Below are 17,140 nucleotides of genomic sequence, written 5' to 3'. Positions count from 1 at the left end.
ATTTTTTTTTTTTTAAAAAAAATGACTAGCTCAGTCTTTATTTACGGTAACGTCCTTCTCTCATCGTGGTTTCTAAATCTCTCTCAAATTGTTTGTATAGTGTAAGGTCCCACCGGGGTCCTTTAATTTAGCATAGAAGGCACATCATGGCATGGCATGTTATTGGTTAATTAAAACCTTCGATTTAGGACATTAATTATCCAGTAGCGTTCTGCCACCAAACAGATGCGGCCTAAATATACACACACTTGTATATATATATATATATGCCTAGTTGGCCACTTGTTCTACATTAATACAACTTGCCTTATACTTGGGATGTTTATTAAAATTGGACATGCATGCATGATTAAAAGAATAATAAAACCCCTATAAAAACATGTGGAATTTCAGTAATTAGAGCGCAGTACTCCAGTACTGGTTTAACTCCAGAAAAAAGTCACCGCATCCCACCTCCATTCCCGCACGTCTACCAAATCCGGCCACCACCTTCTCGATCACCGGAATGTGGGAGTTTATAGACAAAATCGTCGGCTTCTTTTGGGATCCCGTGAAGAACTGCATCTCCAGGGAGGTCGAATTTATCGTCTCTTGGGAGGACAACCTCGACGCTCTGGGAAAAGAGATCATCGAACTAAACCCCATAAGTAAAGATCTAACAAGCCAAGTTGAAGCTGTTGAAAGGCGGGGGAAGGATGCCAAGAGCGTGGCAAAATCGAGGTTAAAACTCGCTAAAGATTATGAAGAAAAAGCAAGTAAAATGGATAGGAAACGCAAGAAGATGACCAAATGTTTGTGCGGACTCCCTCTGAACATTTTCGCGGCTTCCAAGATCAGCAAGACAGCAGTGGCGATGCTTCCAGATGTTAAAAAGTTGACTACCCTGCCTGAAGGGAATCTCGAAGACGTGACCCGGGCAGAGTCAGCGCCCAGGCGCTTCATAAAGAAGCTCGTCGGGTTGACCAAGGGAGACGAGTCGGTCTCGCAGCAGTTGGAGCGCCATGTGCAAGACGTGAACGTACCAGTCATCGGGGTCTACGGCATGCCGGCGGTCGGTAAAACAGACATAATGAGACAGTTAAACAACCAGCTTCATGCGACGAAGCCGGAACATTATATTTTTTGTGTGGACATGCCTCAGGACTTGGAATTAAAAGATGTTCACTATTGTCAGGCTGTTCAACAGGCTATTGGAAAGCAGCTGGCCATCATTGGGGAAGATCAGAATGCGACACAAGATGACCTAGCTGGACTTATAACCAAGCAGCTAAACGAGTCAAGATTTGTGCTCATTCTTGATGGTTTACATAAGCCACTGAATCTGATCAAAGACGTGGGGATCCCTCCTCTCAGCCGCCCAACCAACAACAAGATCATAGTGGTGGGCCAAAGCAGAGAGATATGCAACCAGATGGATGCAGATGAGAAGGTTCATGTGAAGTGCATGGAGTGCAACGTGGCTTGGAAGCTGTTTGAGAGTAAGGTCGACAAGGAGCTGTTGAACTCCAACAGAGACATCTACAACCACGCTAGGAATCTGGTCACCAAGTGTGGCGGTTTGCCTCCGGTTGTCAGCAAACTCGGACAAACAATGGAAAGCAAGAAGACGGTGGGCGAGTGGGCGAGCGCTGTCACCACCATGGACACCGCGCCCTGGGAGCTCGTGGGCATGGAGATCTTTTCTCGACACTTGAAGGTTAGTTATGACAAGTTGGCCAATGAACAACTGAGGACATGCCTCTTGTACTGCTCTTTATACCCTGAAGGGTTCTCCATCTACAAAGAGTGGATCATAGACTACTGCATCGGAGAAGGTATCATTGACGGCGTCACTATGGAAGAGATCTACAACAAGGGCGACGTGATGCTTGGTAAGCTGAAATCAGCCCACTTGTTAGAGACCGGTGAAGACGAGAATTATGTCAAGATGCACCCTATGATCCGCGGTCTGGCTTTGTGGATAGCTAGTGACTTTGGAGAAAAGGCAAACAAGTGGTTGGTGCGTCCCCAGGCTGGGCTGGCCGTAATTCCTCTGGTGGAGAGATGGAGAGATGTCGAGAGGATTTCGCTGATGAGGAACGACATCAGTGAGATCTCTGAGATCCCAGAGTGCCCCAATCTCAAGACTCTGATGCTTCAGAGAAACCAGAAATTGGAGAAAATATGTGATGGTTTTTTCAGTTCCATGACACAGCTCCGCGTCGTGGACCTGTCACATAACTTGCTCAAGCAGCTTCCTGCAGGGATCCAAATGATGGAGGAGTTGAGATACCTTGATTTATGTGGCACCAACATCAAGTCACTGCCTCGTGAACTGAAGGAACTCAAGAAGTTGAGGTTCTTGTTGCTGTCCTTCATGCCATACCTCCAAACAATACCCGATGAGGTGATCTCAAGCCTGGTTGAACTCCAAGTGTTGTACATTCAAGTTAGCTACGGAAAGTGGCGGGTTGGATCTATTGGCAGGGGAGTGGATTTCAATGAGCTCAATGCACTGAAGCAGTTGACAGCGTTCGGAATAACCATACAAACAGTGCATGCACTGCAAAGTCTTGTTCAGTCCCGGCGACTGGCTACATGCACGCGCTATCTACACATCAAAGGCTGCCAAGGCCTGCCTACTATTAACGTGCCTTCCTCTGTTCTTGGGAGCGACATGAAAAAACTAGAAACGATTCGACTGTCTGATTCTGATGAACTGGAGGAGGTGGTCATCGGTGAGGGAACTAATGAGAAACCTGTATCATCCCATCTACCAAATTTGGAGACTCTGGTTCTCTACCGCCTCAAAAAAGCAAAGATGGTGTACAATGGAGGTTGTGTGAGCCATCTTCGCCAACTATACATCTGGTACTGTCATGGAATGGAACATTTGGTGCAGCATGATGAGGTGAGGACCGACGAAGAGGATGACGATGCACAAGGTCCTGTGGCAGTGATTGATGCATTCCCCAACCTGAAGGTGATCCAACTCATTGGTTTGTCAATGTTGAAGACCCTGAGCACAGGGATGACGATGCTGTCATTCCCTTCATTGGAAACTCTGACTGTTAGCCTCTGTACAAACTTCAACAAGCTTGAAATGAAGGCAGAGAAGCTGAAAGAGATCCGTGGTGAGAAATCATGGTGGGATAAGTTGGAATGGGAGGATGATAGCAACATGAAATCTACTTTCCAGCCCCTCTTCAAGAAGTCCAACTGATCAAGGACCCTTGCTGGTTCTCTTATCATCTACAGTATTCTCTGTATAAATTTCATCACGTTTGTTAACTTAATTTTAGCTTTGTGTGTTGTGCACCTGTATATTATCTCTATTATCTTTGATTGAATGAATCCTATTTTATCAACTTTTGTGCCTATGAAGCATCATCTTAAAAGAGGTCCTTAATTAGTACTAACAGGCTCTTGCATGAGTGCCCATCTATATATATTGCTAGAAATATTTGGTGGTGAGACGTGAGAAACACTGCATAATTTTCCAGCTTTTCATGTTATACTGTCCATTACCAGTGGTTGCAGAGGTCATACTCAGCATATGGAAACATGTTCCATGTTTCTCAGTAAAAGACACAACGTTCAAATGTCATTAACGTTGTTCTGCAAGAAAAGCAAACCAAATTAAGTTGCACTAGTTGCCATAAGTCGATCACTTATTCAGGTGGTACGAGAAAGGGAGGAAAATGTGAAACATTCGTTATACTCCAAGCAGTTTTGCTGCAAATTTCAATAATTATTGTTGAAAACGAATTCAATGGTTTATTTCTCATACCAACTGGCAATCATATATCGATAATATACCACATCTTCATTTATTCCCTAAACAAAAACCATGTAGAATTATCAAACACCCAGAAGTGCCTCAACTACTACACCATTTTGTACTCAGGTCTCACTACCAGCAAACGTAGTTTGTCCACTTTTATTGAAAAATAAAAAAAATATCTTTTTTTTTTGCCAAGATAAGCAGTTAGATAAGAGCATGCACGACCAAAAAAATTGTTGACTCAGGAGCAATTTTACCTGCTCAACCTCTGAAGCAAACAAAGACACTACTGGCCTTGCCAAAATTGAAAAGCCTGAACAAAGGGATGACAATGCTGGCTTTCCCTTAATTGGAAAAACTCAAGGTTGACTAATATCCAATGTTCAATAAATTTGCACTGAAAGCAGAGTACGTAAACGAGATCTAGTGTGAGTGGTCCTGGTGGAATAAGTTGGAATGGGAGGATGACAGCATGATGAAATCTGCTTTCCAGCAGCTATACAAGAAGTTTAAGGGATGAAGGTTCTCCCTGGTTTCCTCACCATGTATCTTGTTCCTTTAGCTTCAGGAAATCGGTACTCCAAGTGATGTGATGTATCTTTATAGAGGTTCTGCTATTTCATCTTTTTTAGGCTCATTGCCGAGACCAATGACGCATCATTATTTGTGCGGGGAAATTATTTTTTTCCAGGGTTTCAAGGCATTGTTCACACTACACATAACCATGTAAGCATTTCAATTGTAGATCATTGACTGCAAATATCATAATCAATACATAGAAATAAATTCCAATGTTTCTAAAAAATAAATAAATAAATAAAATGGGTCATTTCTGTTCTCATATTAATTATATTCTAAGAAAAATGCAAGCAAATAATACTGTAGTTACCACAAGGCATTGGTTTCAAAAGCATGGAATGAGAGAATGGGAATACTTGAAGCACTCATAGTACTATAAATCAGCTCTGCAGCAAATGTAGTGCTTATCTGAAAAAATATATATCATTATCCAACAGATCTGACAATCATCTGTATCATGTAAAAATAATATAACAAGTCTTCATTCATTCCCTTAACAAGAACCATGTATAATTATTAACCAATAAAAACAGAGGTGGTTTATAAGCTTTGTCCAAAACAAAAAAATACCTTAACAAAATTGTTGGCTCAACAGCAATCTCCACTCCTTAAGCTCTGAAGCAGCTTTAAATAGCCACAATCATCAGGGCTTATATACCTGTTAAAAGGTAGAAAAATTAGTTAATCAAAGTTCCAGAGGTACATACAAGGTAGAAGTTGCCATGCTAACAAGAAAGATGAACTTTGTACCCATGACGAAAGAGAAAGTCAATAATGACAATTGTGCAATTTGGCTTGAAGAATTCAGACCTACGGATGATATTGGCAACATCGTCCACTGGAATCAATCTGAAGCTATCAACCTCTCCATCTGAAAAGGTTACATAAACTCAGAATAATTCAGAACACTTGCTAAACATAAAAGTCAATAACAACAGACAATTGGCAGACTCTAAACAACTTCTCAAAGTCAGACCACTGGCAGGACATTCGATTATCACAAGGATGAATATGAATTTGACTTGCCTTCATTATTTGGTATAAAATCTGCAGGGAGTTTTAAATCATAGCAAAAAAGCACATCTCTCTTGTATCTAAACCCATCAATGTCCATGTAAGAAATTGCTCCAACAGAGGTGGCACTGCAAAATCACATTCAGCATTTAGTGGTGTCCCAAACCCAAGTATGCACGAAAATTTATACCCAAAAAAAAAAAGCAAACTTGCTGCCGAACAATACAGTCATACACCTAATTAAATTTGATGAGAGAAGTGTTATGCATTCCTTTAACTATGGAAATCAGAAGATAATTCAAGAGAAAACAGAAAAAGCCATGCCATCAAAACAAATAACTAAGTACCACTTGATGACCATGTTCAAATATAAGCAGCCATATGGGGGAATAGTAGCCTGATGCTTTATAGATTTATTTGTTACACCTTATGTCATCAAGTTAACAGAGAACATACCCAAGTGGAATTACGTTTTAGGAAATATAAGTCACTGAATGAAGCTTGACTTTCATATATAATCGCACGTACAGAGAGTGGTATACAGATATAAAGTAGACATCTTTGATGAAAAACACACACATCATATGAAAAATACAGAAATTAGCACATGATGACGAATGTTACTGTACAACACAACAGATGAATCTTCGTAAAGAAGATTTTTCTCAAATGCAACATCATCTTTCGTGACCTTTTAACCTTTTGACCTCTTAACTCATTGATGATTTGACAACAGATTATGCTACATACTAGCAAGAAATTAATTGAAGAATGAGTTAGGTGAATTCCTTACCAATCAGAAATTGACCTGGGAATGCCTGCTTCCTCTTCACATTCCTTTATTAGATTCTCTTTGCAGGAGATACCATGTGGCTGAAATACCATGGCGAAAGCAAGATTAAGATAACTTACTGTCAAAGGTATACAGTACTAGTAATTATGTTTAAAGAACAATAATATTTTTTTAAACCATCAGCATATGAAGATAAGAGACTCTGATAAAAGTCAACAAAACCAGGCAAAATCAGCTGGTTTTTTTAACAAATTCAATCTGATAATCATTCAAAAGTAAAACATGAAATTAAGCAAATGATAACTAACAATTGACAGCCACATACCAGCCCTCCAGCAACAAGATGATCAAGCATCCCAGGGTAAGTAGGTTTCATTTGACTTCTCTTTCCAATCCAAAGAAATTTTTGTCCATTTATCTCAACATACCCATTCATGTGAACACCATATGCCTAATATGTACACGAAAAGCAGAGACAAAGAGCAAGGGATCATTATACTTCTTTGTCAATGTGAGAACAGCAAGATTGCTAAATTGTAGAGATGATAACTAGAACTTCAAAAATGTACATGTTCGAAAGACCAGAACATTTCAAACTAAAAGTAATGGTATAATCACCAAAATAGTCCTCTGCATTTTCTCTTCTTTTTTTGGTCCTCTTCAGAAATGCTCGATTAGTCCTCTACTTTTGAAAAGTGTCACTTAGTTAAAAAAATACTTCGTAGGGTCCCTCTGCTTTCAAAAAGTGTCCCAGCTTGGAGGACTAAGTGGGCACATTTCAAAAGTAGAGGGATTGATGGGAGCGTTTTTTTAACTAAGAGTACGTTTTCAAAGTAGAGGACTAATCGGGAGCGTTTCGAGTAGAGGGACAAAAAAAGAGAAAAAAGTAGAGGGACCAACTAGGGTATTATACCAAAAGTAATCAATGAACTTGAGGCTTCTAGTCCCCTCCAGCCTAGACTGTAACACACCTTGAGCCAGAACCAAGGTGAGGTAGAGAATAAAATCAATCAAGCATAAAAATCCCACGCAGGCATAAAACACTATCTTTTCTTGTTCAGAAACCATATGCAATCAAGTCAAGCACTTCCATTAGAATCCATTGGCAAGCACTAGGAAAGAAAAAAAAACAAAAAACAAAAACCAAAACAATGACTTCAGAAGGAACAAAAAAACCTTTATGCCAAAGTAAGGAGCAGCCGCACGTTCAAGAGAGAAGAATGCAGGTACCCCAAAAGAAGATGTCACAGGGTAATGCTGTTTGTAGATTTATCAACAACACTGAGAAATGTTAGCATAGAACAATTAGGCTTACTTTGTATTAAAAACTACAAAAACATATAATGAAGTGACAACGAATACCTCACTACGGATACCTGGAATCAATTCTCCCAAGCATCGGATGACACCCGCAACCGCTCTCGTCCTCTCTCCTGGCGTCGAGAGAGACTCATGAAGAGTGACACGGCCATTATCAAAGCGATGATCACCATTACCCAACAAACACGTAAAAACACCGGGAAAGTCTTTCAAATGATCCACAAACCTGCATAAGATCAACAACATGGAATCCATTTTGAAAAATCTTTCTTTTCCGAGATAACAATGAAAGCTGATAAATAAAGATTTACCCTTTATGAATGAAACCAACGACCTGATCCTCGATTACAAATGGCACAAACTCGGTCTTCGATTCCTGCTTACGCTCCTCCAATCGAAGGAGAAACCATGATACAAGAAAAACAAACTGAAAACTAAGACTGGTAAGCGAAAAGGGAGACGTACGTTCCCTCGATTGCAAATTCGGATTTTGTGGAAGTAGCCCCGAAGGTCCCGACGATCTTCGTCTTCGTGGGAAACTTGCATGACATCTTCCCAACGGAACCTCATCGTCGATGCGACAAGGGAGCTGGTGAATCTCGGATTGGAAACCAAGGGTTTCGAGAATGGGGTTTTGGTTCTTCCAGCGGGGAAAGGATGCAGCGCGTGCGCCGCTGGCAATCGAAGGCAGGCCATGATCCAACCGAACCCGAGGTCTGAGAAGACGAGCAAACACCCACCACTAGGATGATGCAAATAACATTGGTCCGGGCCAGGACATTATATGGGCCTTTAATTTCTCATGGGCTCCAAAACCCACCAAATGGGTTTGGGTTTGAAACTTTGAACCAACTGCGTTATATCGTTGTAGCAAGTGAGAATTGAAATAAAGTTGAAAGTTTTTAATCTCTGTTTTATTAGTATATCATCATATCAGGATTTCTTTAATATAACATGCCCAAATTTAACCTCTTAATTTCTTCAACCAACCAAGATGGCAGAGCACCAGAAAACCAACTTCCACATTGTCCCCAGCGCTGAGTGACTTGCCTCTTGTGGTTCTCTCCTGAATGATCAAACTAATGGATTTTGACTGGGCTTTAGCCAAACAACACAAGCGTCATAAAGTGAAACAAAGCTTATTATTGTTTCATAATCCATCCACAAATCGCTGCAAAGCTCATCTCAATGATGGTCCGCGGTCTGGCTTTGTGGATAGCTTGCGAGTTGGGGGAAAAAAAAAAGGAAAGCAACTGGTTTGTGCGTCCCAAGGCTGGGCTGGCCGTAATTCCTCGGTGGAGAAATGGAGAGATGCCGAGAGGATTTCGCTGATGGAGAACGACATCAGCGAGATCTCTCTGAGATCCCAGAGTGCCCCAGTCTCAAGACTCTGATCATGCAACAAAACGGAAGGTTGGCGAAAATAATATGTGATAGCTTCTTCAACTTCATGACACACGTCACACCCCGGACCCGGACCCGGTCCAGATCCGGCGTGCGAATAAACAGCTCCTATAAGACATGAATTTCATAGGCTTGTAAGGCCTCAGAACCAGATCAGAACAGACAAACTGACAAAGTTATAAAATTTGACTTCAAAAAGTACAACACAACCCAAGGATACAGTGGATACAAAAAACACAAGATCTAGAACAAACAAATACAAAGATTCAAATTCTACAACAGAAAAGGATATTATCTACTGGCCGCCTTTTTAAGTCCACACCAATTTACTACTCTTAATTTGGAAAAAGATTTTAAACAACTTGACGAGCTTACTAGTCCAATAAGTAATCTGCTGAAAAATATTTATAAGCAACATGATTTATAAATTTTAATTTCAAATATCGAGAATAATTCAAAGTTTAAACAGAATTTCAAACAAATACAAAATAAACAATTCATCAGATGTGCAATTCCCAAGTAATACTATTACCCAAAAATATTGTAAGCAAAAGAAATACCCAATTTTAAAAATGTAAATTAGAAATATAGTAAATCACCAAATATGAGCATAGGTCTCCAAAACATAATTCCACATATATATGTATATATATTCATACCTATGAATACACACATGCTCAATACAAAAGAAAAACTTGAATGTGTGGTAATAAGAGTTCCGTCAACAACAAAGCTTTACAATTCCTTACCTATGTTTTTGAGTTATGAAAAGCCTTGCTCTATAATATTTTGGTGTAGTTACAAATCTCAAGGCAGTGCACAAACATAAAATAAGTTGGAAGTTACAAATCTCAAAGAACAAAAACAAAGGCATATCTTACTAATGGCTTCAATTATCTTTGAAACCATAAACTAGACAAAAATACAAATATAAAAGACTCAATTAGTCGATATATAGCCAGCCACACACTGTGAAAATTGGATAGGTGGATCTAGTAAAATCATTGAGTTGTTCCAAAAAGTCAAAAGGGCCAATTATTAGAGGAATCTCTGCTTGGTTCTTTGGGAAGTATTTGTTTAACCAAGGACTTTCGAACACATCATAAGCTGTACTTACCAATGACCAAACTATACAGAATACGGAAGGTATAGCAATGCTATATAAAATCCAGTATCCAGTAGTGGTAATATAAGCAAAATAACTTTATCACATGCTTCTAGATATGCTGATCTCCAAAAATTCTTATACAGTTAAAAAAGGAGAATATTTTCATAAAAGGTGCAATCATTAAATGGAAAAGCACTTGCATAGTAAATTTTTTTGCATCAAGCACTCCATGATCTAGCTATTCAACGAAGTATCTTTACGTAATAAAATAAAAACTATTTTGTTCTATTGTTGTTCAACATCTTATTCCAAAAGATGAGATGAAAACTCATCTTTTTATAAGATATTAAGAAAAGGCAAACAATTAAATGTGCATGTCAGACAATAATGATATATTAGTACAATTAAAATAACATATCAAAGAGTATAGGTTTTACAGACATTTGATAAGGCTGCAAATATTGGGGAAGCCACCAAAAGCCCAACCATGAAAGCATATGACAGGACACCATCTTGACAAGTTTAAAGTCCCCTCTACATGAATGATAGGCTGGAAGAAATGAGATAAAAGTGACATCACATATCAACCTATTAGTAATTCATGGTTATGGTATGCTGTTTCAATTTCAACAACACCAATAGCATATTTATTGATGAGTTGAAGCTTCATAAGCATGCTATTTATAAATGTCATAATGTTAATAAATATTGTGCCTGGTTGGGTTTGGAATAGGTTAAATTAAGTTGGTTGCTTGAATTTTTTTTGGAAGGAAAATTTTTATGTTAAATTGGATTTGCTTTGGGCCAAACTTTGGTTTAATGAATACTAATCACAATATATATATTTAAATTAAAGCTATATTCTTCTAATTAATGCAGGGTGTTTATTAGTTACTCTTTAATATTAATTGATAAATATACTTTATTATATTAATTAAATTCTGAAAGGAAAGTTATTTTAAACTCAAAATTATACTTGCAAGGTATTCAATTGGAGGCTAGGCAGTGAGATAAATTATGATAACCAAGGTTATCCCATAACCAAACACGATAATTCATCTCCAACTCTTAGTCATAAGCCCATAAAAGACTTATCTCGGACATAAAGACTTAAGGTTATTTTTTAACCACTTCTACATGCCTCACTGGTTTATTCTGGTGATCGTCCCATATTATTATAGTGTATGTGTGGCTCTAACTTCTCCAAGCTCCGATTAGACAGGTGGTACTCTTTCAAGAACTTTACTGGCAGAATTTACTAAGGATGCCATTCAAAATCAGAATAGTAACTCAATACTTCAAAATGCAACTCCATTTGCAAAGTCATTATACTATATCATATGTTATATGCATGGGTTAAATATAAAAATAAGTCTTCCTAACTGCAGTATCAATTGCTTTAAATATAATTATAATTTGGAAATCATTATATATATATATATATATCTTCACATAATGAAGGATAAAATTATATCTTCCACATCCACCATGTATTAATTAATCAACTAAAACTCTTAACAAAATAAGAGATGCTTCATTGTGACTTGCTGCATTCCATTACCGGGTGTGCATATGCCACTTTCTTTGCATGTTCCGCTAGAACCATTCACACCATTGCGAGCTATAGCCCCTCTATCAATATAATTTAGCATGTTGATGACACAAAATATAATAAGCAACCTGCAAAGAACCACTACAAAAAAATTGTTATATAGTGACAGTCAAAATTCCGTCACTAAAATCTCAATATTTGTCACTATAGCCATTTTCATGCTATACCGACAGCCATGAACCCTATTGCAACAGTGAAATTTTCGTCAAATTATCCTTCGACACTATAGACTTATATTGACAAAAATTACATCTGTTGCAATATCCCATCAGGATGTACCGACAGCATTGAGTATGTAACTATAACCTATATTGACGGAGATGCCCGTCACTTTATCCTTTTTCTTAAATCAATTATTAAATTTTTTACTGACGGATAATACCGTCAGTATATCTACATTGATGAAATTTTGAAAAAATTTTACTAACGGATAATACCGTCAATATATCTATAATGATTAAATTTCTTAAAGTTTTTACTGACACATTATACCATCAGTATATCTATAGTGATTATTAAATTTCTAAAAGTTTTTACTGACAGATAATACCGTCAGTATGTCTATAGTGATTAAATTTCTAAAAGTTTTTACTGACGAATAATATCGTCAGTATATCTATTATGATAATTTCTAAAAGTTTTTACTGACGAGTAATACCATCAGTATATCTATAGTGATGAAATTTTTTGATAATATTATCATTATACCTATACATTTTTTGCATATTATATAATTTATAATATTTTTCACCTGGTAATAAATAAAAGTAAAAATGATAAATAACAAAATGAAAAACAATTTTATTGATTAAATCAAAAGACACATAAATAAATCCTTCATTGATTGCACTGATAAACTTCCAATCCATAGATAAATTTCCAACAACGCAAGCTCTTCGTGCTGAGAAAGCCAAACAGCTTCTTTGTTAAACTAAAAAAATAAAGTGCACACACACAAAACATAAACCAATCAAACATCTAAATGGTACTGCACACTATGCTCTTTCCACACTCCTTCCTCCAAGTACTTCTCATAGAAACATGTTTCTCCATCTGTTTTCACTGCCAATACCCCTGTACTCTTTGTCCCAAACACTCCCTGTTTCCCATCAAAATACTAAATTAAAAAGAAGAAAACCAATAACAAGTTTCATCAAAATAATATATATATATATATAATAACCAGTTCGGTGTCCTTTTCAACATGGTTTGAACTCAGTCTGTGTTCCCAATCAGAGTCACACCCAGTGTTTGGCAACCTATCATTCTCAACCTTCACTCTTTTTCCCATCAACTTCTCCACCATCTCCTTTGCAGCAATTTCTTTATCTCCAGTACTCCTCAACATCTCCTTCAAACTCTCACCAAGTACTTGTGCCTGCAAACATTATTATAAACACATATTCCTAAACATATGATAATAACAATATATTATTACTTTATGCCATGGAGTATTCAGTCTAGCACAAGTAAAAACATGAAGTCCTGGACTTACAACTTGAACACACACAGGCTCACCTTTCTGCCTGTTCGAAACATACACCATAATTTTCGAACAAACATAAAAAAAGATAGTAGTAAGAATTAGTACAACCATGCAATTTATTCACAACAATTAATATATATATATATAATTCACTGATAAGAAACACCAAAGCTATAAAATTCAAATATTATAAAGAGTTGTATATGTTTATAGTTATATATGTGATATGATTATGAAGAACACAGTTATAACTAATAATTAATCAATCAATGATTAGTACAAATGAAGCTCAAAGTTGTCAAAGCACGAACAGTTAGTTCAGTTGAGTTAACAAATCATAAATCATCCTTCATTTTCGGGTTAATTTAAAAAAATAATAAAGTTAAGAAAGAGCCTATTCACATATAAGTCACTCATAATTTGATCAATATAATCAATGGATTAAAAGAACTCAAGATCACACACGCATGCACACATATTTTCATGATCAATACCATTAATTAGAAGTATCATTAAGCATCTAAATAATGTTGAAACAACACCATCTCCATTTCCCCACGTTTGATCATTAATCTTCATGATCCAAGTAAAACTTCTCATTGTTCATTGGAGAAGCATAGCTTTTCAGTTTTCTTTTGTTGTTACTTTTTTTTTTCTTTTTTCCTTTTTTTTTCTTCTCTATGTTTTAGCAAGCCACTTGTGCTTTAAGAATATGGTGTGTGCACGTGATGATGCTGTGCATCCAGATTGTGAATTATTTATCAACTACTTTATATGATAAATGAATGATAAATAGAGGCTAAAAGGTCATTATTGAGACAGTAAACAATGATCAAAGAGATTGTACAAATAGTATTACCTGCTAGTGATATCAAGTGATCAAAACCCTCACTGAGCTTCCAAAAGCCTCACTCGAATGAAATTGGGATTCAATTTGTTATTTATACTGTAACACACATGAAACAAGTGTTAGCTTTGCAAGTAAACATATCATTGAGCATACATGTAAACATCATCAGAAACACTGAATCATTGAAAACATAAGAAGAATATTATCTCTCCAATTAGTTTTTAGTAGAACGGGAATAATAATCTTTGCTAGTAAATATCAGTTGTCTTGGACAAAAGATATGCCAAGAAGCTTCATAGTATTACTCTTGATTGTGCAAGACAAAAATAACTGTCATAAATTTAAATGTGAATTCTCATTTTAGCACTTTCCTGTAAAGAAAATCTCTTGTCATTTCAGTGTTCTTGCTAATCGAATCTGGAACCAATTCTTCTAACAAGCTCAGCTGCTTTTCTACTTCACCTGAAATTGAAGACACAATATACAAATATTAACAATTAACATAAATGCAGAACTGACACAATAAGAAAAACATGCACAACAAGGTGCTGATTAGGAATATATAATTTTACTTGAATTCTCAATCTCGAGGTCAATTGTGATTATCTTGTGGATGATAATCACAAGAAGAAATTATCATTGTAAACCAAATTGCCTATTTCTTCAACTTCTCATTCAGAAAGTAATATTTGAGTGTGCAAGGGAAAACCAAGTCATTGACTAACATCTTACATGTACAAAAGATCTAAATTGAAGAATGAAGACTGAAGGGAAAAAATAGTAGAAATGTTTTTTTTTCCTTCAATTGTAAAATTATAAAATCCAGAAGTATGTCTTGAAAATTTTTTTAGCTTATTCCATGTTCATCAATGCTAGAAGACCAATAAATATCCTTTATCAGCTCTATATCAAGTATATATTCATTAAAAACAATATGCAGGCAACCACAAAAAAGGTGACAAAATCATCTATGATTTAGGTGTAGCAAAAAATCATTGCAACCCAATGGTCAATAATACAATCATAATGTAAATTAACATTTTGAGATTGAATGGCAATAATATCTTGATATTTCTAATTAGGCAAAAATATCGTAAGCATTTATACTAACATTTAATATTCTATCAATAAATTGTAGCATACATGCAGAGTAACGCTGTGAAGAAGGCATATCAGCTTACAGGGAAGATTCGGGTAGTTTGGAATGTGAGCATCTATGTCCTTCCGCATGGAAGCCGCAACCTGCAATGAGAGTTTGTCATAAATTTCAGAACTATTAAAAGAAATACACCCAGTACATCAATTGACTTCCGCATCCCTAAAATTCTAAACAAAACCAAATTTTCTCATCCGTGTTAAATCATGTTGTGGGTGGTTATAAGCGAGACACTGAATGCTACATGCAACAAATTTAGCTGTAAAATCAAATAAAACTTGGATCTGAATCTTGATAAAGCATCATACATCAAACTACACAATTGGAAAATTCAAGGCATGAGTGCAGATCAAAAGGACCCAGGAAGTGTGGTGCCTTGGTGTCTTACTTTGGAAACGGAAGACGAATCATTGAATAAAGAAGCTCCAGCAGACCCATTAAATTGTGGAAGTTAATTCTTAATGCAACAGTTCATAAACTAAAATTACAATTTCCTCACGCAATCAAATACCAGAACATTCATTTGAGACAGTTTGTTTTGTAAAGTTCAATTTTTGATCAGTTTTTGGTCATATTAGATTGTCTCTATCTTCCTGTTCTACATCATTGATCAGTTTTTTGCTTTAATAAATATTGGATCATAAGCATTTATACTAACATTTAATATCCTATAAAAAAAATAAAAAATAATCAATACATTTAAAATGATTGCGAATAAGAGTTCTATAGAAAGTGTTATATGCTATTATTACTTGATTTAGCGGTGTTATATGTCTTACAATTTATAGATATATATATATATATAGTAACAATAACATTGAAATGGATGCATGGAAATTAAAACAACTGTATGGCAAGTATTCCAAGCATCACTATAACAGTAACAAATAACAATAAGACATCAACCAGAGATTAAATCTCTGGTTGAATCTGTCAACCTATGTAAGACATCAACAAGTCATCAACTAGACAAATAACAAGCATCACTGTATACACATGTTGTATACATATATTTTTGCTCACTTTCTTTCAGAGTTATGATGATTCCAGCAACCTTATCATGGGAAACAATTTGATAATACTTTGTAGAGATGTGAAATTAGTGACTGTGTTTTGTGCTGAGGAGCAGATTTTACTTCCAAATATAAATTCTACAGAACGTTTGGATTAGCTATGTTTTAAGGAGTAAATAAATAAGCATTTGAACTAGAGATTAAGCATCAAAACTCAAAATAAATAAAATATCATAGCAGTACCTTCGCCAAATCTCTAGCCAATTTTGTCAAAGTCAGAGCAAGTGAATCCCGCTCCTTGGACAGCTTAATCTTCAAAAACCAAAAAAAAGGGCAAAAATCAGAATATCAATCAATGAAAAACTCAAAGAAATCAAATAAGCATCCCACACTCTAAATCAACAACACTCTCCCACTCATCACTCATTAATCGTCACTCTCCTACTACTGCTCATCACTCTTCCTCTTCACTCTCCCACTCATCACTCTTCTCCTCTCTGGGATTCCGGCCAGCGAGCTAGCCAGAATCTCCGTCGGAGCACGAGCATGGAGATGAAGATGGGGGCGTGGGGAATGGAAGAGGTATTTGTGAGAAGCTTCATACCTACGATCGCCTCCGGACTAGGTTATTGAAGCGAATTGTGGAGGATGAGGAGGAGGAGGTATGAGCCAAAGAGAGTGTGTTTATATATAACAAAATATATATAAACACACTCTCATCCTTTTCTAGGGTTTCTCCTTCTTCCCTTTCGATCTCTCTGATTCTGATCTATCTTGTTGTTTTTCCGTGATTGATTCCCTCTGATTTGGTGTCTCTAGGGTTCTTTCTCGGTGGATCGGGCTTCTCCTCTTCGATTTCCAGCATTTCGATCTCTTCTCTTCGATTTCACTCATGATCGGCGTCATGAGTGAGCGAGAGATCAATCGAAAGTCTGCGAACGATGTTCCTTCCTTCGAGATCGGTCCACGAACAAGGTAGGGTTCTCCTTTCTTGCTCTTTTTGCCTTTCGTCATGTCGAGCTAAGAAATCTTGTGTTGTCTC

General features: G+C 36.7%; 2 protein-coding genes across 4 annotated transcripts; one reads left to right on the top strand and one right to left on the bottom strand.

The window, feature by feature from the left end:
- The first annotated feature begins 505 nt into the window (after positions 1 to 505).
- Positions 506 to 3,202, top strand: LOC120253216 (disease resistance protein RPS2-like). Its single transcript, XM_039261541.1, has one exon. It carries the CDS (start codon positions 506 to 508, stop codon positions 3,200 to 3,202), a length of 2,697 nt encoding a protein of 898 aa, XP_039117475.1.
- Positions 3,203 to 4,603: 1,401 nt separating this feature from the next.
- LOC120253193 (nudix hydrolase 20, chloroplastic-like) lies at positions 4,604 to 8,223 on the bottom strand. 3 transcript variants are annotated; one of them, XM_039261518.1, is made up of 10 exons: positions 7,935 to 8,223; positions 7,781 to 7,845; positions 7,512 to 7,695; positions 7,326 to 7,406; positions 6,475 to 6,600; positions 6,150 to 6,229; positions 5,369 to 5,484; positions 5,153 to 5,213; positions 4,913 to 5,000; positions 4,604 to 4,750 (listed from the first exon to the last, which is right to left on the bottom strand). In XM_039261518.1, exons 1-9 carry the CDS (start codon positions 8,163 to 8,165, stop codon positions 4,931 to 4,933), a joined length of 1,014 nt encoding a protein of 337 aa, XP_039117452.1. In that variant the 5' UTR covers positions 8,166 to 8,223; the 3' UTR covers positions 4,604 to 4,750; positions 4,913 to 4,930. The 3 variants fall into 3 exon arrangements, with proteins under 3 accessions (XP_039117452.1, XP_039117451.1, XP_039117450.1); XM_039261517.1 differs by lacking the exon at positions 4,604 to 4,750 and having other exon boundaries at positions 4,803 to 5,000; positions 7,935 to 8,222; XM_039261516.1 differs by lacking the exon at positions 4,604 to 4,750 and having other exon boundaries at positions 4,803 to 5,000; positions 5,093 to 5,213; positions 7,935 to 8,221.
- Between the last annotated feature and the right edge of the window lie 8,917 nt (positions 8,224 to 17,140).

This window comes from Dioscorea cayenensis, chromosome 26 (assembly GCF_009730915.1).
Source record: "Dioscorea cayenensis subsp. rotundata cultivar TDr96_F1 chromosome 26, TDr96_F1_v2_PseudoChromosome.rev07_lg8_w22 25.fasta, whole genome shotgun sequence".
Taxonomy (NCBI): Eukaryota; Viridiplantae; Streptophyta; class Magnoliopsida; order Dioscoreales; family Dioscoreaceae; genus Dioscorea; species Dioscorea cayenensis.
The sequence above is the reverse complement of the archived record's forward strand: the minus strand, read 5'-3'. Positions and strand labels throughout refer to the sequence as shown.